Raw genomic sequence first — 26,291 nt, forward strand, 5'->3', positions numbered from 1 at the left:
CAAATACGATAACTGCTTCCTTCACATCCTCTGGCATGTCATGACCTGCATGCATTTGGAGGACAAGAGGGGACAGGGGGAAGCTGGAGATGCTGGGGGCAGTTGAAGGGAGGGATGGGGGGAACAACTACAGGTGGCCCCTACACTGTTCTCTCTATAGGTAGTGCTGTTTAGGTATTACATTTTCAATAATGAGGGACAGGTATGCTTTGCAGGACTCCAGGGAACCTGCATGTTCTTAATGATTTGAAAACACAATATTGAAACACCACTGTGCATTGGAAGCAGTGCGGTTGGAGGGAACAGTGGATCCCTACCATTTGGGTGGCCTTAAGCATTTTGCCAGGCTCGCTCAATGGTATCCACACCCCTAATCTGATGCTCGCCTGGGGTTCTGCATTTTCACATGCTGTGTTTTTCTTCTAGGAAGCTGGAGCAAATACGTATTAAAGAGCATTGGTAATAAAACCATCCCCTGAGGGCTCCCAGACTCAGCACTTTAATTGATGATGTAGTAAAATGTTCTCACAATAAAAGATCTGTCACACAAAAAAAGAATCAAATCACTTGAACTCCATCCCCAACTCCCAAGTTGAATAAACTGCAGGTACCATAGAGGACCATGTATCTATCGTACAGCCTCACTGCAAGCATAGGGAACAGCTATCTGCTTATCACAGATTCCAATATATATTTTTTTAATACAGGAAGCAATATGTTTGTTTGAGGTGCTATCCTCACATTTGAAAGAGCAGACTACACTTCATTAAATGGCCAAACAAAAGGAAGAGAGGAAAGCCCACAAAAGCAGTAAGCTCATTTCTCTTTATAAAACGCACCTCCAACGTTCTAATGAAGCCGGAAGTAGTGTGTAGTTGTGTAGATCGCTGTTTGCCCATGAGTGTCTGCCCTGCCCTCGCGTCACAACGTGATGACGTCGAGGGCGGAGCAGTAACACACACCAAATCGCATCGCTCATCCTATGCACATCACATGCAACAGCTGACCAACCACAGGTGGGAGGGCGGGTGCACAGCGGCGAATCAATGCGGCAGGGGAGACAGCAGATTCGCTGGGTGCCTGGAAGGGGGGGCATGGCCCAGGGAGAGAAGAGCATCAGTGGGGGCAAGGGAAAAAATCGCTGGATGGCTGGAGGGGGTCCACAGGAAAAACTAGAATCACTGGGTGTCTGGAGGGGGGGCAGGGGAGAGAGGACAATCGGTGGGTGGAGGGGGAGCAGGGGACAGAGGAGACTCGCTGGGTGGCGGGGTGGGGCAGGGGAGAGAAGAGCATCCCTGGGTGGATACAAGGGGGGGCAAGAAAAAAGGTTAATCGCTGTGTGGCTGCAGAGGGAGCAGGGGAGAGAGGAGAATCGCTGGGTGGCTGGGGGGGGGGGGGGGGGGGGGCAGGGGACAGAGCAAACACACTCGCATCCAGAAGTCTTTTATCACAAACACATTCACTCTCTCTTTCTCACACACAGTCACTCTCACACACACTCTCAAACATACACACTCTGACAAAAACCTTGCTAGCGCCCGTTTCATTTGTGTCAGAAACGGGCCTCATTTACTAGTAATCCATAAAACTAGCCATATTTTCTTGTTGTTTTTGAGCTCTGAGAGAGGTACTGTGTTCTGGCACTATTAAATTGCATCACCTACTTGTGTGGCTGATTTATCCTGCTGTCTACAGAGAATTTTCTGAAACTTAAAATTATTCATCTTAAGTACTGTACAGTGCATTATTTTTTCAACCATTATTAACTGTTTTATAGGTATCAGGTAGAAGATGAAGCCTCCCCTTTGGATGAAATGCCATTAATGATGTCGGAAGAAGGTTTTGAAAATGATGAAAGTGATTATCACACTCTTCCAAGAGCCAAAGTTACTCGAAGAAAAAGAGGCTTTGAATGGTTTGTTTGCGGTGGATGGAAATTCCTTTGTACCAGGTTTGTAGTAAGGTAGTGATTCACTTTCTTAAAAAGTGTATTTCTTAGCTTGATAAGTATTAATGTACATATTAGATTATTAAATTAATATAATTGTAAAAACAAATTTTTAAAGTAAAATAATACTGTTGACTCTGAAAATTGACAGATCATGTTTCTAGTGTTCTCTGTAGTACTTTTTAGTTACTTTGTAGTATTATGCTGTGCAAAAGGCTTCTGTTCTTAGGTGTTGAAAATTTGTAAACTTGTGTGTTTGTTTTCCAGTTATTTAAGGGTTCAGTGAGTACAAGAAATACACTTATTTATTTATTTATTTATTTAGTATCGAGGAGGTTTTACCTGTGTTTCTGTTAAAACTTTAAATCAAAAGCCCTAACTATGGAGTGTTAATGAGTCTATTAGAACACAATCACAAAAGTTTGACATTTGTTTGAAGAGTTTACAATATAAAGCTCTCACTTTTAGATTTTTAGAATTGATTTAGTGAAAATCACATTATTGTATTTAGTGAGCAGATAGAATTGAGATCAAATGTATTGATCTGTTGCTTTGGTAATGTAAATCTACCTCAAATACATTGCATGCTACTTTGCATTAAGTATTTTTAAATAAATATGGCCGCAATGTCTGCCTGGATTGTCATGTGTTTGTGTGTAGAGGTGCTAGCATGCACTGATGTTAAAGATAAGCAGAGCACATTTATATACAGTGACTAAGAGAAAACTTAGAGCTACAGCAGATGGGGAGTTTCCTGCCACAAAGAATGTGTAATCCTATTGAGAAAACAAGCAATAGGCAAATGGAGGTAGTTGTTGCATAGTGGTAAATCACAGCAGAGATGTAGAGATTAATAGAATACTTATGAAGAAAGTAGGCTATAAAGAGATGGAACAGTAAATTTAAAGGTGTTGGTTGGCAATCTCAAACTGGGAAGGCAAAGGTGGCTGAGAGGAGAGAGGCTTGTAGTGAATAGAGGGGTGTGGATAGCATTTGAAAAATGAAAGCTGAGACATGGAAACATCAACAGCCATGTTGTGTTTTCATCCTCTTCCTATTTAGAGGGAGAGGGGATAGGAAGGAGTGCAGAGCCTTGAAAGTGAGTTTGTATAGCACTATGTATATCTAGTAGTAGTATTAGAAATAAGTAATGGTAATTTCTGTGACTTCCCTCAGTGGTAGCAAATAATATTTTATGCTCGTGGTATTCAGTACACTGGTTTAGCTTTTGGAGGGGTGCAGCCATCAGAACTTTGCTATTCATCAGAAATGCCTGTTTGACCCCTGTAGTTTTTTTCAAGGAAGATTCCCTACAGTCAGCATAAATGGCATTGCAAGTGTCATAGTACAAACCTTAGTATTAAGGTGCCATGAAAAATTGCTCAGACATTAAGAGTGCCGTGAGCCGAAAAAGTTTGGAAACCACTGTAGTAACCTATAGAACTTTGGCCTGCCCCCAAAGCCTTCTTTGTACAGGATCCGGCCTACGCGGGAACAGGAAGTGGCTATACAAGGAAGGCTTTCGGGGCAGGCAGAAGGCAGCGCTTACACATTGGTGCTGATGTCGACAGCCTGGAAGTTTGGAGTCCTGCTCCCGCCCTGGGACCCTGGCTGCTCACTACTCAGCTGTCGGGTTGGGAGAACGGGACTGCAGGACACTGTGTTGCCTCTCTCCTATGCTCAGATCCAGTCTCTTCTTCATCCTCCTCTCCCCAGAAACAAGGTAAAAAATGGATTATAAGGGGGCATGGTTTGGGTGGGGAGAGGGAGAAATATTTGACATGATGTGGGGTGGAGGGGTGGAGATCTTTGTGGTGGGGGGGTGCCACGAAACAATTGCTCAGACATTAAGGGTGTCGTGAGCAGAAAAAGTTTGGGAACCACTGTAGTAACCTTATAGAACTTTGTGAATCTAAGTGCTTTGAAAATTAACCCCTAAATCTCGTTAGTTGGGACTCCAATGGGTAAGTTACATTATCAGTTGTGAAGTTTTGACAGTTTATGACATGGTGATGAGGGTTAGATAATAACAGAAAATTTGTTTTCTCTTTATTCACTTTTAGTTTAAAGGTGGAGGCCCAATTCTCTATCAGGTCTAGACCAGATTTGATGATAGCACTTCGATCTTTGAAAGGGATATAGATGATTATGTCATCTGCATAAATAAAATTATTGTAACCATGGGCATCCAGCACCCTTTCCTAAGGGGGGGCATCATAATATTGAATAAGATGTGTGAAAGGGGGGATCCATGTGGGACTCTGCAGTCTGGATGCATAAGTATTTCAATCCTGTTCTTGAAAGTTTTAAATGAGAGAAGTACCTCAGAACCTTAGAAAGGAATCCAACTGATATTATCTCAGATTCTTTATCAGCAGCAGATGAATCCAGAAGCATGTGGGCTGTGTCCATCTGCCAGCAGGTGGAAATAGAGAGCACTTAGCTACATCATGTGATAAAGGACGATATTCTCCTTGGTCAGCCAATATTCTTAATCTCCAGTAGACGGATGGACAGATCTCACACGCTCCTGGTCTGGTCTTTGGCTGAGCTCCTGTTCTGGTTCTCCTAGTTTGGTTGAGCCTGGGGGGCTGACGACTGTGTGCCAGTCTGTCTATTGGATACACCTGGTGGTGCAAGGTCCCTACCCTGACCCCCCCTCCCCTCTTCCCCACTAACCCGTTGCCTCTCCCCTTGTACTTTCCTCCTCTGGGCTGCAGTTCTTGTCTGCCTTCTTCACAGAATTTTAAAAACAAAATAAAAAAAGTTATTCTGTCATAGAATGAAGGGAGTTTTCCAGCATCTGAGTTTCTGCTTCAGCGGCACTATTCCCGAGGGGGCTCCTGACTTTGTGGGCAGTTCTTGTGTGAGACAGCCATGTGCAGGCAAAGAGACGGTACCCGCCTGTGGGTGGTGAGTACATTTGCAGTTCTTGGCATGGGTGATTTTTTTTTTTTTCCTGCACTTCAGCACTCTTTTTGATGGCAGTGGATTTGGTTAAGTGCCGCTCTCGTAGTTTAGTCTTCAGTTCCTGTTCAGGAGGACTTCGTGTTCAAGTTTTTTCAATTGGATTCTTCAGGAGTTGAGATGATTTTGTGTTACAGTGAGCTGCTGCATTCCTCTCCCCTCTGTTTTACGGGGCTGGATTGAGACCTAAATTCTGCCGGCGCTCCCTCCCCCAGTTGTGTGGGGATGAGCTGGGTTAATTCCCCTCCCCCGTTTCGGCGGTGGTGAGCTGGGCAGAGTGTCCCTTTGTGGGTGTAATTCTCTAAGTGCTGAGTCCTGCGGTTGGAGCTTTGATATCGACATACTGAGGAGTTTCCGGCAGCACATGATTGCTCTCTATCTCCACCTGCTGGTAGATGGACACAACCCACCAGTCTATGGATTGATCAGCTATGATTAATGGAAAGAAAATTATCAGGTATGATACATAATTTTACTTTCTTTAAGGTGATTACACCAAGCCGAAGCCTCGTAATATCTGGATCGACATTTATTGTTCGCAAAAGAGGCTCTAGATAGAGGACAAAAGCAAGTGGGACAATAGACATCCAGATTTGGTAGGGAGAGAGAGGAGCCAAGCATGCAGCCTCTGCTTCTGCTTTAGGTGTCACGTGATCTTGGTATACCTTTTTTAAATATAGGTTACTCATACACGATGTGCAAATAATGATTTTTTTCTTAGTCTGTCCAGATAGTAATAAAAGGAGCAATTTGACAAAATGATATATTTATAAAATTGTATCCATCACACAACCCATCTGTTCGATAATCTGTATTCAGAGCCATCTCATAGACTGTTGTACTTCTGGGTCATTGCATACACAGAGCACTTTGGTAATTATGAACAGAAGTGGAGAGGTTGCAGCTGAGATTAGAGCTTTGTTTTTCTGCCTCTGAAGTGTTACTTTTCACAGAGCCAAAAACATTTCAGTTCAGTAGACTTTGTATGTAATGAAACTTGGATATTTTTTCCATACTATTTGCCTGGTTGCCCTAATGACTGATGTTCTGGAAGAAGCATTTCCTTAAGAATTCTGAAACTGCCTGATGCAAAAAAAAAATATATATATATATATTTTTTAGTGTCCTGTGTCTTGGCCAATTGAAGTCAAACACAGTAAAGTAATTTTTATCTAAGCTGGTTGGGACCAAGGATATTTCAGTTAATGGATGTTTCTGGGTAACAGATGTTTTGGAATTGACATTCCCATAGCCTGACTGAACCAACTCTTCTTTTACTTGCATTTTTGCTGCTGGTGTCTCACCTCTCTGTGTGTTCAGTCTAAACTATGAACTGTGCAGGAAAGAGAAAATGGGATCCCTGGTGAAAAGTGACCAATAGATTTGTTCATATGACATATAAACACTTAGCAAATTTATTTGGGATATTAAAAAAAATGTTCTTTTCTACCTAGAATATTATGGTTTCTACTGGTTTAAATAGCACAGATGCTTACCTGAAATAGATGCTTTCTGTAGACAGCAGTATTAATTAGGCATACAGGTGGGGTTACATTATTGCATGGCACTGAGATGGAACAGCTTTCCTAAAGCTTATATTTAGCATAAATTTCTGGAGGAGTAGCCTTATGGATAGTGCAGCGGGCTTTGAGCCTGGCAACCTGGGTTCGATTCCCACTGCAGCTCCTTGTGACCTTGGACAAGTCACTTAACCCTCCATTGCCCCAGGTACAAAAAACAGATCGTGAGTCCTCTAGGGACAGAGAAAGTATCTGCATATAATGTGTGCAGCGCTACGTATGTCTAGTAGTGCTATAGAAATGATTAGTGGTGGTGGTACTGCATGCGGGGTACTGGGAAAGGCCATGTATAGTCTCCTCGGTTAGTTAGTTTCATTGCAGAAGAAGTAATTCAGCTTTCAAGGTGGGAGAGATTGTGTGCTGCTTGTGCACAACTGCTGCTGCTTTCTGGGATAAGCAGCATAAAATGTTTTGTACTTTTTTAGGATTTTGCCAGGTATTTGTGATCCGGATTGGCCACTTTTGGAAAAAGGATGTGGGGCTTGATGGACCTTTGGTATTTATGTACTTATGTACAGGTAAACGACTTTGCTTTTTCCATTGACAAGGATTGAGGATGTTGGATTAAGGATGTAATCGAGCATAAAAAAAAGTGACCAGTAAGCTTAGAGGTGCTCAGCTTTATAGGTATCTTGTCCCTTCTTGAGGATTGGTCTGATCAGATGTTAATGTGAGGGTTTCTAGATCACAAAGACTTATTTACGTATTTAGAAGTGTGTGCCGCAAATCCATAAATTCCTAAACAGTTTACAGTAATACGTAGAAACCATTATAGAAGTTAAGACAAAAGATGTAAAATCAGCATTACAAATCTTACTACAAAACAGACACAAAAATATATAAGTAAAATAACTTTTGTCAATCCCGCATGATTGAATAAATTGTCTCCAGAGCACTGGTCCAAGCAGTAGTGTGGTGAGTGGACCAAGTAACTGCTTTTGCATAACAACAGTGGATGATTTAATGAGGTTTGCTTCAGTAGTTTGAATGGCATCAGTCAACAGAAATGAATACCAAGGGCTGACCAGTTAGCTAGAGTCTGCTTTGCTAAAAAAAAATATGTGGAGCCCATTTTTCATAGAATGTAGATTGGACTTCAGACGACCAGGTCAGGCTATGCTCAGATTTGGTGCTATTTTATAACAAGATCTGCCAGTGCAGAGTTTTTCTAAAATACTTACAAGAGTGCACGTGTATTTGTTGTCATATGCAGCAGGAACACCTGTTTTAAAAATATACATATTGAAAAATGAATAGCATAGACCCGTAGCTTCCACATGTACAATTGGAAATTTTTACAGTTTCCTTGTGTAAGTGGCACCAGTTCCATATGTGCAACCACATTTTACAAAACTGCACATGTAGGTGCTGTCAATTTTAACTTAGTTGACTGCCACCTCCAAACTAAAACAATGTTGGATTAAGGAAAATGACTCCCTTAATCCCTAGAGTGAAGCCCTGGCTTAAACTAGTTTTGTAAAATTTGTGTCTTTGGGCTGGTGTAAAATCCAACATGGATGTTTTTTTTCCCCATATGCATTAATTCCCTTTATAAAATTGGAAGTACATGTGCAGATTTTAGTCCCGCCCAAACCATGCCCCCTTGAAATCTCTGCATGGTGTAGGTTTCCACCCATGGCTTTCTGAAATCAGTACATACACATGTATGCAAAATACATATGTAAATGCCTTTGCTTATACATGGATATGTTTCTAAAATAATTGCCCAAGTCTGTTCAAGTTTAAACGTATATTTGATAAACTGCTCAAAGAAGCCTTTCAGAATGGTTTACATATACAGATAATAGGAATATCTTGAAAAGTAACAGAAGTACATAATTGATAGGATAGCAAAAGGGTGATAGTTCTACAAATGTGATCTGAGCACTGCACCTTGGAGACTATCCGCACAGGTGGCGGAGGCAGGAGTATCAAGACTCTTAGTTTAAAGCATGTTGGAACAGAGTCTTCAAGCTTACTTTGAACTTATCAAAGGACCTCTAAGCGAAGGTGGGAAGGGAGGACATTCTAAGGAGAAGGACCAGTTACACTGAAGATCCTAGACCTAAGATAATAGACACAGAGGTATCTAAATGATAATACTATGGGGTTGGTTAAGTTGTGAAGATTGTAGGGCACGTTCTGAGGAACAGGGTTTTATTAGATGGGAAAGGTCCAAAAGGACTCCTGCATAGTGAGTTTTCTGAACTGAGAGGATTTAAAGAAAATCTTATCTGAGATGAGTAACCAGTATTCTTCACAAAGAAGTGGGGTGATGTGATCAAATGTTTCTGGATCCTGTTACTAACTTCACTGCTGCGTTTTGAAGTAATCTGTGAGTGTAGGCTTAGTAAAAAAAAAAAAAAAAAAAAGCTTCATGTAGAGTATATGATCCTTGGTTTAAAGAAGCAGCCCTTGATTAAATGAGATATGGGTTTGAAAACTCATTCCAAATTTTCAAGTTTATTGTTGTTTACTATCCCGCCATACAGATATACAGTCTAGTTGGTTTACAATATTTAATCTAGAAAATAAAGTGAGTGTAAACACCAGATTGAGAGTGAAGGAAAGAGGATAGAACTCCATTTTTTGTATAAAAAAAATAGGAAGGGGACAAACATCAGGTGAGTTCGCATGTCATCTGTGGGGTGTGCCCCGGGTGGCCTTCAGGAGTACAAAAAAGGATAAACAAAAGGTATCAATGAACAGAAAAATCTTGAGGTCTATTTTAAATTGAGATAAAGATGTTTGTAATTTTAGGTGTAAAGGTAGTGAGTTCCAGAGGTGTAGTCTTTGTACAGAGAAAATTGACGTTCTAGTGTGTTTGTGAACTAATTCTTTATAGCTAGGTAGTGAGAGCTGTTTTTGATTAAGGGATCTAAGATTTTTTGTGGGTAGTACTCTATGAGGTGACGAGAAAGATATGTGGGTTCACCCAAAGCTAAAGTTTTGAATATTATAAAGAGTAGTTTATAGGTGATCCCGTGGGTTACAGGAAACCAGTGGGCTGTTTTTAAGAGAGATGCGATATGATCGAATTTGCCTGCTTTGTTGATAATACGGAGGGCTGTATTCTGGACCAATTAAAGTCTTCGCAGTTCTTTAATCCTAATACCCTTATATAGTGAGTTACAGTAGTCTAGTTGGGAGATTACAAGCAAATGAATAAGGATATTTAGTGCTGAGGACTGTAATAGGGGTTGAATCAATCTCATGAGACGAATCCTATAAAATGTATGGTGAACCACCTGTCCTATCTGTGGTCGATATGTAAGATCTGTATCCAATAAGACACCTAGAATACAGGTGGAAGTTAGTTATGGTACTGGACGATTACACAAATAAATGGGTTGGCTGAAATGTTTGTGATTTAGTGAAGAGGAACACCTTAGATTTATCAGGATTAAGACAAGATGACCATATTTTAACTAATTTGTTTACTAATTGGAGTTTGGTATTGATTGCAGAAAGCTCATAGGTATTAAGGTGTTCTAAAGCACAAAGGAGCTGGATGAAATCTGCAAAGACTAATAAGATAAAGCCAATGGATTGTGCTAAGTTGAGTAATGAAGAAAGGAAGATATTAAATAGAGTGGGAGATAGGGTAGAGCCTTGTGGTATTGCTGATTGGCCAAACTTCATTCCTAGGAGTCTTACTGAAAACTCAAATGAGACTTGAACAGTTTCCATAATTACAGGTCTGAGAAGGAAGAGAGGACCTACCTTTGTGGCCTATCAGAAGTCCTTGAGATTTCTTATGTTTTAACTCTTCTGTTCCTCTGAAGTCATCTTCTGGGGCCTGTTAAAATTTAAACTTCTGAGTATCTGGATATCATCAGAAAATAGTATGCTGTGAGTTCCAGTGATTGTGCGGGAACTAGTAGTGCAGACATGAAAATGGTGAAAAGAATTGGGACAAGTATGGAACCCTAGGGGACACTGCAAGTTAAGGTATATGGATCTGATTGTGTGTTCCAATGAACTTTGTTCGTTCTATTCCTGAGGTAAGAGTGGGAACAGTTTGCTTTTTAAAACTTTGATATACCGCTTGGCCTGACTCACAAATCACAGCGGTTTAGATTACAAAAGTTTGACAATATATAATAAAAGAATAGGAACTCCAATTAAAATAGGTCGGAAATACTCAAACTACAAAAATGGCTCTTAACTATACCAACATTCTGCAATCTGGTGACAAGGAGAGCATGTTAACATCAAGGGCTGTAGAGAGGTTTAAATAAAGAAATATCACAGATCAGTCTTGATATAAAATTTGCCAGGAAGAGCCGTTTCTGTGAAGTTTCCTGAAGCCTATCTGATTTGGTTATAGAGTGTTGGTTTATTGATAAAGTCTACAAGCTTACCATGGATGACATGTTCTGCATGAGTCAAATGGAAGCTGAGCTGTTGGATGATGATGTATATTGGTGTCTTGAGTTTTGGTTAAATAGAAGCGTTTTTCCATGAAGAGAGAACAGAACCTGTTTCCATGCTTGAACTAAGCATTGAGTGGAGAAATAAGGTTAAGATAGAATTGAAACATGTAACATGATATCGAAGGAGATGAACAGCTACATAAACTTTGATAAATTCTGTTTTTTTTATTTTAAATTGTTTTTACAGTCTATTAAAAGTAGTATAAAATACAATCAGGTCAAAGCAAGTTTTTTCTTACATACCTTAACCATCCAGATAAAAGAACAGAAGAAAATGCAACTTATAAATTAACCACCACCCTTTTCATGAAACCACACCACCCCAACCATCTCTTATTATCCAATCGTTACATAAACATGTAAACCACGGGATCAGTCATAATTGCATACAGAGTCAAGTTAAGACAAGCCAAAACCAAAAATTGCTTATTAAGTAAAGTACTTCATGTTCTAGAAGATAAAGTGGACCAATATAGTTCCCAAAGTTTTTGAAAAAGTGTCCATTTAGCTTCTTTGCATCTGTTCCATTGCCAGTAAAGAAGTCATGTGTACACGCCATTGCATGACAGAAGGTACCTCCATTTCCAATTCAACAACAGACACTTATGAGAAATGTTTTCTGTAAAGTCTTGGTATTTTTGCTTTAGTTTGAAGTACTGATACAACTTCAAATAATAAATCGGGTTGATGAGTAAAAGTAATTTTCTTTCAAAATGTTTCCACAGTGTTTGCAAAGTTTTGTCCGATATTGTTGTACTACTACTACTATTATTTAGCATTTCTATAGCGCTACAAGGCGTGCGCAGCACAAACATAGAAGAAAGACAGTCCCTGCTCAAAGAGCTTACAATCTAATAGACAAAAAATAAAGTAATCAAATCAATTAATGTGTACAGGAAGGAGGCGAGGAGGGTAGGTTGTATCAATAGAAAGAACCAAAATATATGAAGTGTTGCACAATCTTGTTTGCATTTAGCGTATTCGTCTTTATTCAGGATATGCGCTTGGTAAACAGATATATGTGAGCTCGTATACAAATCTTATACTAGAAAATTCTATTCTTGTTTGCATTCAGCATGTGGTGGGTCTTCCAGCATGGATGTTTGTGTGTTTTAGGGGAAAACATGAGTAGTCTCTTTTAATTTTTTTTTTCATTTACATGGTAGGCATTTAGAATGACTGTTACATTGTTATGATAGAATTGAATGTCATATTTATATTTTTCTAAACCTTGTAATTAATTAATTCTTCTACCTCAGTCGCTAATGTTAGAAAAAATACTTTCCAGGTTAAATACTTGAGAGGTGAAGACTCCATCTGTTCAAAAAACAGTTTCTTGAGAAATGTAAGAACACTATTGAAATCCTATGATATGGGAGGCATTTGTATTGGTGATTTGATTTGAAGAAGCCCTGTCATGAATTTGGAAATGATTGGACACAGTGAAGCTGTTGTCCTCTGTATGAGAGCATGATAGTCTGATAGCGTGCTGGGATGTGCTTTAAAAAGAGGAGTTTCCTTTGATTTAGATTGTAAGCTCTTTTGAGCAGGGACTGTCTTTTCTTCATGTTCAATTGTGAAGCGCTGCGTACGACTGGTAGCGCTATAGAAATGATTTATAGTAGTAGTAGTAGTTGTCCTTAATAGAACAGAGAGTGGGATTAAATGGGCAGTATTCACAATGGAGAAGGGTAGTTAGTGGGGTTCCTCAGGGTTCTGTGCTAGGACCGCTGCTTTTTAATATATTTATAAATGATTTAGAGATGGGAGTAACTAGCGAGGTAATTAAATTTGCTGATGACACAAAGTTATTCAAAGTCGTTAACTCGCGACAGGATTGTGAAAAATTACAGAAGGACCTTACGAGACTGGGAGACTGGGCGGCTAAATGGCAGATGACGTTTAATGTGAGCAAGTGCAAGGTGATGCATGTGAGGAAAAAAAGAACTCGAATTATAGCTACGTCATGCAAGGTTCCACGTTAGGAGTTACGGACCAAGAAAGGGATCTGGGTGTCGCCGAGACCGTCAGGCAGCATACAGGAGGACGGAGGAGGATGGAGAGCAGCGCGCTGGGCAGGAAAGAGGGGGCTCTTTCCTGCCCCGACGTCACTAGACCACCAGGGAACATTGCTGACGTGAGTAGAGGAGGGCGATCCCGAACTCGGACAAGACGCACCGGAGCACCTAGGTTTTAGAGGAGGGAAAAAGGAAAAATTTTTTTTTCCTATTTCCCTCCTCTAAAACCTAGGTGCGTCTTATGGTCCGGTGTGTCTTATAGTCCGAAAAATACGGTAATTAAACTCTGGAATTCGTTGCCGGAGAATGTGGTGAAGGCGGTTAGCTTAGCAGAGTTTAAAAAGGGGTTAGACGGTTTCCTTAAAGGACAAGTCCATAAACCACTACTAACTGGACTTGGGAAAAATCCACAATTCCAGGAATAACATGTATAGAATGTTTGTACGTTTTGGGAAGCTTGCCAGGTGCCCTTGGCCTGGATTGGCCGCTTTCGTGGACAGGATCCTGGGCTCGATGGACCCTTGGTTTTTTCCCAGTGTGGCATTTCTTATGTACTTATGTAGTTGTGCCCACCCACCAATGAATGAAGAAAGAAACAAAGTAGTTCTGTGTGATTCAGCCTGTTAGAGCCTTGTGCAACTGTAGAATGTTCAATATAATTCTGTATCTGGTGGATGGTACACACAGCTCCCATCTGGTGCTTCTCAATCAGCTCCTGACCTAGGGGAATTCCTAAGTGTTGGTTGAGCAGAAACTCCTGCCACAGGAAGAGGCTCCATATGCTGGGCATTCTTGGAGCTGGGGTTGGGGCCCTGCCCTGCCTGCCTGCCTTCCTTTGGTCTTATTCAGAATTATGGAGATATGTATGTACTGCAACCTGGGTGATATTTTAGTGCGGCATTTTTTCTGTCTTTTTTTTTTTTTTTTTAAAGGAGGTAAGTGTCCCCCCTCCCTTTGTCGCCTGGGTCACTGGTTCCGGTTCTCCTTCCTTTCTTCCTTTTCTTGGTTCCATGCACACCTACCCTAGTGTTTGCATGGTTAGCTAGATGGAGAGATGTTGGTTTCTCCTGAGACACTACTTCATTTTCTTCTTGCCGCCATTTCATGTCTCTGATTTTGGTGCCATGTTTGCTTTCTCAACAGTGCTGAGGTAACTAAAGGGACCAATGATTTCCTGTCTTACTCTTAGGTTCGCAGTGTATATGGAGATTTATTTTTCTGCTAGTGGGCTCCTTTCAGTGTTTTCCACGCTTGAATCCCTGCAGTTTCTTAGTTTAACAGCTGCCGTTTTATTGGCAGCACTTCAGTCTGTGTATTGTTTGGGTGATTCAGCTTCCGGTCCCCATGCTGCAGTCTCTCTTTGCCAATTGCTTTTGCCTCTGGTTTAAAAAAAAAAAAAAAGCGCATGAACAGCTCAGTATGTCTCCTGTATAGCACTGCTCTACAGGCCCCAGAGCCCTAGCACTAATCTTGTTTCTTCGATTGGGCTCCAGTCAGTGTGATTCTTTTTTCCTATGAGTGTTATGGGAATAGAAATTTTTTTCAGTTCCCCGAGTGCAGTTGCAGACTCTCAGACCTTAATTATATGGCACTTTTGGATTGTTGGGCCTTCTGGTAGTTCAAGTTGCAGGAGCCTGCTCGCTTTCGATTTTGGTGCACTCTCTCTCAGGGCTGCAAGCTTTGGCTATATCAGGAACCTTTCAAAGTTCCCTCATGGAAAGGAGCAAAAGTTGTGAAACGTTTCAGCAGTCTCTGAGGGGCAGACTCCTGATAATTTCAGTGTCCTAGCAGACTTGTTGAATCTCAGACTTCTATGTTTCAGAGTTCTGGAGTTCTCATCTCCTTTCGAGTTGCAGCATTCTCCTGTAATTTGGAGCTGCAGCAGTCTCATTTTTTCAGCCTTGGTGACATCTCCAGTTTTATGGAGCTACAGAAGTCTCCTCTTTTTGAGTTGCTGACTTCTATATTTTAGACCTTTTGCATTTCAGAGCTGCAGCAGTCTCCTCTTTTTCAGAGTTGCAGGCATCTCCTGTATTCGGTACTACCGCAATCTCCTCTAGGTCAGTGCTACAGCCAGTTCCTTTCCTTTGGAGTTTGCAGGTGTCTGCCTCTGGCGTGGCACCTACAGCTCTGCATCCAGGCGCCACCTGCCACCGAATATCATAAGCAGGCACAAAAGAGAGGGAAAACAGTATACAAGTACAACAAGGTAAACAAAAAAAGAAGCAAACACTGGGCCTTCAGGATTGAGAAAAAATGGAGTCCTTTAATATCACAGATACCCGACACGGGCCGTGTTTCGGCGTACAGCCGCCTGCATCAGGGGTCAATAAACTCCTATCGGTCAATTTGCAAACTGCAGCGCAAGAGGTAAGTGAAACAATCGGGGTAAAACTCCCGTTGTTTTAACAGCTCGTCTCTGTTCAGAAAAACGCCTTTTGGCGGTTGTTAGTATTAAAGGACTCCATTTTTTCTCAATCCTGAAGGCCCAGTGTTTGCTTCTTTTTTTTGTTTACCGAATATCATAACCCAGATGTCTTTTCTTGCAACTGTGGTCCTCCACATAGACTATGATTGTTTCCTCTATACACAGCTACATATGCTATTTTTCTAGGCTATATGGGATTCCTCTGTTTTGCAGTTGTTTATGCTCTCTGTTTCAGAGCTTTGGAGGGCTGCTCTGTTCCACACTTGAAGCCATACATTGTATTTCGGACCTAAGGCACCTGAACCCTTTTGGGCCTACAGGAGCCTATTCTATTTCAATCCTTCAGATATTTCTTCTGTAATCTGTTTTCAGTGATCTTTCCTCAGGCCAGCCTACTTTGGGTCAGTAGAGGTCTGCTCTACTTCACCTCTGTCTCTGTCCAGATCAAGTCAGCTGGCTAGTGTATATTCCTCCCTATACTAGGCTTGTAAGATGGCCCTGCTAGCCCTCGGATTTCCTAGTTTGCTGTCTTCAGCATAATTTTAGTTTCTCCCTGCAACTGCATGTAAGCAGAGTGCAAACTGAGGAGGAACTGAGGCTATGCGGCCCATATATGGCAGATACACATGGATATAACCTTGATGGTGATGAGAGGACACCAGGTGTTTAATACTAGTTTGCTACATGGTTTTGGCACGCTGGGAGCACACGTTACTGATAAGGCATTAGCCAGTGGCCACAAAGTGTGCATGTGAACACAAGTAGGAGAGGATGGTAGAATACAGGAAATTGCCATGTTTGTATATTACTATATTGTGTGATGGAAGTTTAGTAGAAATCACATGATTTAGGAGAAATGAAACTTACAACAGTATATATGTGATGGCTAAGAAAGTTTTTGCTGAGCAGTTTTGTTATTCAGTCTTTGCGTCTGGCTACTGGGTGACAACCTGCTCCAGAGAGAACAATTATTTTGTATTGGCTTAGTGAGATACCAATAAAGATTTTTACTGGTTGCGCCTATATCTAAGTCTGATTGTCTCTCTTATTCCAGCCTCTAGGGCTGAAGTGTTTTCCCCTCCCCAGGGGCAAGGGACAGGATTACACACTAGGTTCTGTCTATTTCAATATACATAGTCGTGCTTTCACCTGAGCTTAGCACATCTCTGATGTACTCGTCATGTCTGTTTCTGATCCACATAAATACAACTCTTGGTTCTTGGCTTTGGCCATGTTAAAATTTGTTCCCAGCTCATGAATTTAGCGATTTTCTAGCGGCATTCTCTTCAGCTGTCTGGAAGAGTTTTGGGTTTTCACGGGAGCGGACTTTCTCTCTTGTACTCATGTAGCCATTGACTGTGTTTCCATGGATTCTTCTCTCCCAGCTCTAACCAGTTTTCTTTGTTTCAGGCTGCTGATTGCAGCTCCTTCTTTTCTGATTATCTCCTGTGTTGCTATTCTGAGCTACTCAGTTGGGTTTTGATCTGCAAGCTCTACCTTTGGTGAGCAACAGCTCTATTTCTTTGTCTTTCACGGCTTTTTAAAAAAAATGGACACTCGTTTCTTTGCAGCATTTCAACTCTTTGCTTGGCTGGGAGCGTTTCATATATGGCCTAGCTGTCTAGTTAGCCCTCTCTTCAGGATTCTATGTTTGCTATATAGGGCACCTCCAGCGCTTTAATGTGGGACAAGTTGCAATTGGTATGTGTCTATACTAATGACAGGTGTTTATTGCATAGGTGTCGAAGATAGATATGGTACTCCATTTACCGCCGCTCATGGAACATAACTGCAAGCATAGTTCTATGGTTAGGCTACCTCATTGGACTTTCACTTTCAATTCTCTCCCATCTCTATTCCAGTCGGCCCCCTCTGGTGGTTTCTCTCAGCTGTTGGACCAAGCTGGGTTGCAGGTTCCCAGACAAAGAAATTATTTGGGACTCTGCTTCCCACAGTGATGGCAGCAGTCTAGTGTCTCTCTGGTTTCCGACATACTTATTTCTGAGTTTTCTAACCTGGAAGCATAGACGGATGCTTCTCTTTTTGAACTGTTTGCCTACCATCCTTTCAGTCTTTCTGGGGACGTTTCCTGTCCTTCTTATTCTTTGTTATTAGCCTGCCTTTCAGCAAATGCATGGAGTAAAAAGCATTTTGGAACATTTTTTTTTCCTTTGATGATTTGCTCCCATTTCAGATTCTCCAGTGTTTTATATCGTTACAGGGGTGCTGAGGAAAGCTTCATCCTTTACTTGGGATTTCCCCGGTACTCTGCTCCTTGGCTGTAAGTGATGATCTGAGAGGCCTAGTCGGTCCACCTGCATAGGATCCCTGCCCTCAGCTGATACGAAGGGCTTAGAAGAGAAAGAGAAGACTTGTGCCGGAAGCTAGGGACCAAAAGAAATACTCATGACCAGCCTGTCACTCCTGCGCTTGCTCACAGAAGTGAACATCCACTCGGGTGCAAAGCAGAATGAGGTCATTTAGGGTCGTTGGGAGATCTTGCCCTGCTAATTCATCCTTGACCTGGGAGGCCAGTGCCTGCCAGAATACGGCAACCAAACTCTCATTGTTCCACTCCAGTTTGGAGGCCAAAGTCTGAAACCGGATGGCACAGTCACCCGGTGTTTGTGACCCTTGCTGCAAGTTAAGTAACTCTGAGGCTACGGAGGAGGCTTCCTTGAAGATTCTTCAGAACTGAGCAGGAACTCATTCAAATTATTCAATATGGGGTCATTCCACTCCCAGATAGGCAAGGCCCAAGCGAGAGCAGGACCAGCAAGGAGCAGAATTCTGGCTCCGTCAGAAACAAAGTCTCTTGCTTGTAGCTCAAAGACTGACACTGGTTCAGAAATCAATAGCAGGACTTCAGGTTCCCATGGAATCTAGGAAGAGGGGTAACACGGATTTCTGTGGCTCTAGGAGCAGTGGGAGTATCAGGAGCTATGGTTGGTGGAGGGGCTGTGAAGCGTCTTTCTTTTGACACACAGTGATGTTCATTTGACATATTGACGTCACTAGCTTCGCTATTATTTCTGTTAATTTTCTTCTAGTGATTTGTTTTTTTAAAAATCACGTTTTATATCGATATCTGTGAAATTAAGGCTAATGTATAATCTATTTTTTGATACTGAGTTTTCCAGTATTGTGGTGCCAGTTCGTCAGTGACCTTTAACCCCAGTGTAAGTTTGAGTTGCTGGTTTGCTATTCCTTTTTCCAACTTATTGATGCTTGTCTGTGAGCGTGCTGCCATCTTTTGGAGAGTGGTTGCTAAACCTTGTTTAACGTTTTGTGTTTTAATGATTTGTCACATAATGGATGAGCTGCCATCTTCTGGAGAGCAGCAGTTAGAGCGGTCATTTTAATGTGATGACTGTTTCTTTTGTATGATTTGTTTTTGGCTTTCAGTTTTTGCTGATTTTTCTTATGCTATGGTGCCTTTTTCAAGAGGTATCTTTTGGTGAGTTTTTAGTTAGCTTTGATGTGTATTTGGTGGAGAGAAGTTTTGTGCACACCATATAGCTATTTGTCCTATTTCTACTAATATGGTTCTTAGATACTTTTCACATTTTGGCATATATGTTATACATATTAAGGACTCTTGTTTACAAAGGTGCGCTAGCGATTTTAGGTCGTGCAAACTGTGTAGATGCCCTTAGGGATTTTATGGGCATCCATACGGTTAGCGCACACTAATGCTTAGCGCGCACTAAAACATGCTAACAAGCCTCTAGCGCATTAGTAAACAGGGTCCTAAGGGACTTACAGCCAATATGTTAATTCCTTTACATGCATCATTGCGTATTGTAATGTGTCCCTTGGCTGTACTGCTTGTAGGAAGTCTGCTTGGAGTCTGTTCTTGACTTTGAGGAGGAGGCTGCTGAAAAGCCAGCCTCAAACACAAAACAAATTATCAAACAAAAAAAACCCTACTGCAGTCCCAATCCCCAAATCTGGTCTGGGATTTTAGTGTTGCTGTAGAAATGATTTGTAGTAGTAGTAGCTCCCAGTAACTTCTTAGTAGAAATAGACCTACAGTAGTGCACAGTACACGTATGTGTGTTTACTCAACACAAAAGGAAGGCACACTTCACCATTCTTCCTCTCAGTAATGCCCTGTGATAATCAGTTTGTTTAAGCATTGTCCTTTAGCAGGACTTGAAAACCATGGGCATAGTTTGACAGTTTCATTTGGGGGGGGGGGGGGGGCAAAGGGTGGGGCATGACACATTAACATATTCATTTGCATACATACATCTCATACATATTTGTTATAGTTATTCAAAACACAAACACACACAAGCCTACAGCATGGCTTTATTGTCGTACCGTCCCCTGTTATCCAATCTCAGTGGACCAAATAAGCTCATGCCATGTCCCCTCATTTAACCTCAAGGGGACAGAGATAAGAGTTTTCAGTTTACACACAGTATAAGGGAAAGGGAAATGGGAGTTGATATACCGCCTTTCTGAGGTTTTTGCAACTACATTCAAAGCGGTTTACATATATTCAGGTACTTATTTTGTACCAGGGGCAATGGAGGGTTAAGTGACTTGCCCAGAGTCACAAGGAGCTGCAGTGGGAATCAAAGTCAGTTCCCCAGGATCAAAGTCCACTACTGCACTAACCACTAGGCTACTCCTCCACTCCACATCACAAGAATAAAATATAAGAAAACCAATGGACTGCATTAGAGGCTTATAACCCATTTAGTTATGTTTAAACAAAAGAGATCTGCATGAAACAAAATATTTATTTTTATTTTGACTTATAAAACCACTTGCTGCTATGTGGCGGCCCAGCAGCAGGAGAGGTAGGCAGTGTAGGACAGATTAAAATACGTAAGTGGGCCATTTTGTTGGGGGGGGGGGGGGGCATTATGTGGGCTGGTCATTTTATCAAAGAATATTATGTTGGGGGCTTTTTTGTTTTTTTTTCGGGGCTATTTTGTCTCGGGGCTTTTTGACCTGGTACCACTTATTATATAATATCTACTGAAGTTTGTACTGTGTAATTTTCTTGCCACTTTATTCTTTGGCATTTGATGCATATTTTATTTCTGAATGTTTTAAAAGGCATTATTTGCATATACTTTGCTGACCCTTCTTTCTGCATGTTGTCAGACAGTTATGGAGTAAGGCCTGGCCCTGGCAAAGTCCCACTCACTTTAGCCTCCCCAAACAGCTGAGCCACCAACCACCTATGAAGGGTCTGTCTGTGTTTTGGGTATGACCATGAGACAGTATTCTCTTTACATGTATTTTCTGTATAGAATATAGCAGTCTCACTTGGGCATTGGTATAAGCTAGACCCCTCTTCTCTGCAGTTTACCCAGGCATCCTCTGTATCCCCCAGTGGATTTACAGTGGAAACCATAGAAACTGGAGGATCTGGCTTCATTTTGTTCTCCATGCTCCCTGATAGGAGCCAGATCTTCCATTTTCCCTGGTTCTAGTGCTGGATTAACTGTTAAACAAAATTAGCACATACTTAGGGCACCAAGGACATCACAGAGTTTTTTTTCCTCTCGCTATCATCTATTGATCCACGTATGCTGAAATGCTATTATGTATCTTCAAGGTTAGAAAGCAACAGAATAAAATATGTTTTGTACAAATAATGATATTCTTTTAATTTGTGGTCACTTAAATTTGAGGCTGTCTGTGTGACTGAGGTCAAACTGTCTGAGTAGGGATCTTTAGCGATCCAGCATGTTCAGTTATCCCACTTGATATATGTTCTTAAGGCTCACTGCAATATTCTTTGTTCTGCCTTTTCCTAGGTACTTTCCTGTGTGCGTTTTTGAAGTTGATGCTGTTACACAATTGTAGATTTGTTCTTTAATTTTTGAATGACTTTGGTACGGTTTTGTAGTACTTCACAAGATGCCTGGTACTGGAGAGAGTTCATGTCAGTGTTATTGAGATGACACTAGAATCAATCATTCCTTTTGTATAGTGAGTTCAGTGGGGAAATGTCTGGTTCTGCTTTCTACCTACTGTTGTGTCAAGAAGGCCCTTATGGACGCAGAATGTGTTTACATTTAATACCTTGACATTCTGGTGTACAGGGTCAGGGATCTGTATTTTACAGGCTACGCAATTTAACTGTGAATTTTTGCTTAGTATATCTAACGTTTTCAAAGTTTCCTGGCAAAGAAAGCAGCATAAAGACAAGAAGCTGCTGATGGCTCTACCAGTCCTGCTTATGAGGACGCTGTGCCTTTATAGCACTTTTTTTTTGCTGGGTATTAGCTTGGCTGATAGGGTGGGAAGGAAACTACACAGCTGGATTTGGAGGGGGGGGGGGGGAGGGGGCCCCATCCAAAGAGGTTTTGCCCAGGGCCCCATAGCTGGTTAAAGCAGCCCTGCCTTTTCACCTAAGAATGTAGATTGTTGTAAGAGAGTTGTAGCCTACTTATTATGCTGGCAATGTTGTTTTCCATATTTACCGGAGTTGTGAAGTTTCTCAAAGCATCGTTTCAAAGTCCGACCTAGTTTAGAAATTGTTTGGTACACTAATATGTGCTATTCTTGAACTGCCCTTTTTTTTTTTTTTTTTTTGTAGTACACCCTACAATTTGTATGACATATATTCATGGCTCTTGTCTACATCAGAACAAATGTTTGGTCTGTTTTCTCTCTGCTGAGAGGATGATGTATTATTCTTGGGAAAGTTCCTTAGCAGTTTTATTGAATCTTTAGATGTTTCCCTTCCCTGATTTTGGTTAAAGCTTTTTTGCCCCTCCTTAAAACCTTAGTGCATCAGCAAAAAATGTTATTTTTTTTGCTCACATAAATTATGTGATAATGCAAACAATTTTTATTACATACTACTTAACATACATACATAATAAATGCATATACATGCATTCTATTTCATATGTAATTACTTTCTATAACTTGATATTCCTCTTCAAGCAGTATTATAATGTATATAGGTCAGTACACTGGCATTCGTTGGAATGGGTTCATTTCTTTCTCACGAGATTTACTTTTCACTTGTTATCAAACCCACTTTGTCTGTATGAAAATAGTACCTTTGAATGGCATTTCCATGTCAAGTGAAGTGGATATCAAATGCTTGGATTAGTCTGAGCTCTGAGATGGCCTTTACGCTTTCAATTAATCTGCAAGATTTGGTATGCAGAAGCATGGGAAAATGCTGCTCTTTTAAAATTGACATTGCTACTTTGTTACGTTGGCTTGATTTACTAAAGCTACCTGTAGAGTACCATAGTTACAATATATTTTCACAGAAGATGTTTGTTCTTTAAAACTTAGTAAAGTAGTGATTAACTCTTTAGTTCAAAAAGCTCTTTTTTTTTTTTTTTTTTTTTCCTGTTTTGATGAAAATGCTGTTTTGAGATAGCAGGTGACAGTGGACCTTGTGATATAAAAGTAACGAAAAGAAAAACCTTTCATAGTGTTTTAGAAAACTTGTGGTGTTTGACTTTTGACTGAGGAGGGGTGTTTAATTTGTTTACATTTGTTGTAAATCACGTGCATTATGGTAAGACTGTCTAAGTGAGATAAATTAAACATACATAACATTAGGGAAAATATAGCTGTATCTTAGTCTTGAGTGATGGTGGCAGTGTTTGACACAAAACGGAGAGACTGTTTCAGTGCTTTCTGTAAAGGTGTTGCTATAAAAGAACAGCTTATGAATAGGGAAAGGTCAGGGCCACAGCCCTGAGGGGACCCACCATTCATTTATAACTGCTGGAACTTTTGGAGGGTCTAACTAATGTGGTTTCCCAGAATTTTTGAACAGTAACATAGTAAATGACGGCAGATAAAGACCTAAAAACCTGTTTTTTCCAAGGACAAACAGAGCACACAAATCCTCACTCACAGGTGAAGTCATTGACAGCACCAGGCGCAGGAGGCACGTAGCCAACAATTTTCTCCAGAAACTTTTGAGTAGGCAACCTGTGCATGTGCACCTGTTCCATCTGCCACTACCATACAGGATCTTCTTAGTCTTCTCTATCCCATGGATACATATAGGAAAGAGAAACCCAAACTATATCTACGTGATGCAAGGCTCCACATTAGGAGTCACTGCCGGGAAAAGGATTTAGGTGTCATCAGTGTGCAGCATCAGCTAAGAAAGCAAATAGAATGTTCGGAATTATTAGGAAAGGAATGGAGAACAAAACTGAGAATATTATAAATCCTTTGTATTGCTCCATGGTACGACCACACCTTGAATATTGAGTGCAGTTTATAAGAACATGAGAGTGGCCATACTGGGCCAGACCAATGGTCTATCTAGCCCAGTATCCTGTTTCCAAACAGTGGCCAAACCAGATCACAAATACCTGGCAGAAACTCAAATCGTGGCAACATTCCATGCTACAAATTCCAGGGCAGTGAAAGTTTGCCAAAGCAGAGGAACACTGAAATCCGATGAGGACAGACAGACAAACAAGGATAGTAGGAAGTAGACCAGGTTGCCCAGAAACAACGCAATGACTTCTAATGCTGATAAAACATTTACTTCGGAGACTCGACACAGACCTGTGTTTCGGTGGTAAGCAGGAGTTTAAATTAAAAACAATGAAACAATCAAATTTACAGTTGCTTCCCCTTGTCTGTCTCAATAGCAGACTATGGACCTTTCCTCTAGGACTTGTCCAAACCTTTTTTTAAAACCCAGATATTCTAACTGCTGTTACCACATTCTCCAGCTAAGAGTTTGCTACTCTTCAGTTTGTCAAATTGTGCAATTATTTCTTCCAGGTTTATAGAGATTTAATTTAGTTTCTCTGACTCTTAAGCTTTGAATACCATTTCTGACACACTCAAGCTTTGAATACCATTTCTGACACCAGTATCTCTCCTAAATCTTCCTTGATGAAGACTGTGGCAAAGAATTAATTTAATCTCTCCACTATGGCTTTGTCTTCCCTGAGTGCCCCCTTTACCCCTTGTTCATCTAGCGGTCCAACTGATTCTTTTGCCAGCTTCTTACTTTTAATATACTTAAAAAGTTTTTACTATGTGTTTTTGACTCCAATGCAATCTCTTTTTCAAAGTCCCTCTTTGCCTTCCTCTCATTTGCCGCACCGAGATTCGGCAGTGTGGCTTTGTAAAAGTGGTTCATAGACATTTCAAACTGTTTGTTGTTCCTATTTACATCTTGCTCAGCAGTTGACAGTGATGATTTGCAATCTTTTGCCTCTTTTTTTATTTAAAGACACCCAATCTACTATGCTGTCTATTGCAACCTTGCTATCAGGTTACCCTTTGTTCCCTGTTTTGGTGATATCTTTAAGAGATACCTTGTTTTGAACCATGCGGTTTTGAATGACTGTCGGCCTTCCCTCAGTTTCTAGTTTAAAAGCTGCTCTATCTCCTTTTAAAATGCCGATGCCAGGGATATAGACAGTATGTCTCTCATAGCAAAAGCATAATGGTAGTGGGAAAAATAACAAGAGAACATCTTAATATACTTAGCAGTAATAAAGGGAAAGAAGAGGCCAGATTATTGTGTAATCTAAAAATTGGTGGAAGGTTATAATCACAAAATTTCTCAGTCTTGACAAATACCTGATCTGGAAGCCATTTTGGTGGCAATGGACATTGTGGGCATTACGGAGGCATGGTTCAATGAGTCTCCTAAATGGGATATATCTATACCTAGCTATAATCTATTTAGTAGGGACAGAGATGATGAAAATGTGGAAGGAATAGCTCTCTCTGTCAAGAACAACATTAAAATGGCTGAAATGCAGTGGGTGTGGAGAAAGGAGGAAGCCATATGTTGGAAAGAGGAAATGACATATTCATCCACACTGGTGTAGTCTGCAAATCTGTCTCAAATGGAAAAACTGGATGGAGGTCTGATGCAGAATGGAACAAACTTGCTTTTGTAATTGGAAATTGGGCCCTCCTAGGCTGTGAACTGGGCCTTTTAGAGATCTCTTCCAAGGTATAGCAGGTGTTACCTTTGGCCTCGCGTCTGTTTTTCTTATCTGACATGCCCATGTTTACTTCTTTGTCTCTGAATCCCCCTGCCATAGCCAGAAACTTTCACCACCCCCCCCCCCCCCAAATATCAGTTAGTAATTGAGGGAGGGAAACATTCGTTTTTCTGGGCATATTACCTTGGGCAGGCTCTTTGTACTTGTACATATTTGATTGGTTGCCCTGTCCAGGCTCTGCCCTGTTTTGGGCTGGGTAAAGCTAGAGTATAACTGCACTATGTACTGGTATTTTTTTTAATTTTTAGAAAATTTAGAGACTTTTTTTTTTTCTTTTCTTCTAGTTTTTTGCTCCGATATTCCATCTCTGTGTACTGTGGTGATATAGCTGCAAGTCTCTGCAGTCTAGTCGTTCATGCCCTCTCCCTATGCAAGGGAGAGATTGCCATGAGTACAGCTGTGTTGCTGTTCACTCTGGGCATCGTATTAAAGATATCTATTGTATTTATTTCCTGGGGGGGGGGGGGGGTGTGTGCATATTTGTCATTGGAAAATATGAAAGAAATTACAAGGTACCATCATGAGTCACTGTTCTAGATTATGGTCTGGTCAGTGGTATTGCAAAGGTGGGACTAAAAGGAGAAGTGATGATACTGGCTGACTTTATTCTATTGGTTATGGATTGGGGTACTACATCTGCAAATCTGGAAAAAGTAAAAAGATAGTGGATGCCTTACAAGGGGCTTTGCTCGGACAATTAGTGATGGAACCAACTAGGGAGGATCAATGCCTGATTTAATACTTACGAATGGAGAGAGTGCCTCTCTTGTCTGGGTGAGTGCTCACCTGATTTGCTGTGATCAGTACACAGTGTGTTTGATGTAAAGCTAAGGTGGCGACTAGTCACACCAAATTCAAAGCTCTGTGATTTCAAACATGTTGTCTTAGGTAAAACGGTGAAGTCCCTAAAGGAGGAACTGCCAGC

The 26,291-nt window shown here is 41.0% G+C and overlaps 1 protein-coding gene across 1 annotated transcript in view; it reads left to right on the forward strand.

Annotated features, from left to right (window-relative positions):
- Positions 1-26,291, forward strand: part of ATP9B (ATPase phospholipid transporting 9B (putative)) — a 706,895-nt gene that overhangs the window by 43,338 nt on the left and 637,266 nt on the right. Inside the window, 1 exon segment of the mRNA XM_030211876.1 lies at positions 1,778-1,951. Coding sequence (XP_030067736.1) covers positions 1,778-1,951 — 174 coding nt within the window.

Source organism: Microcaecilia unicolor, chromosome 1 (assembly GCF_901765095.1).
Source record: "Microcaecilia unicolor chromosome 1, aMicUni1.1, whole genome shotgun sequence".
Taxonomy (NCBI): Eukaryota; Metazoa; Chordata; class Amphibia; order Gymnophiona; family Siphonopidae; genus Microcaecilia; species Microcaecilia unicolor.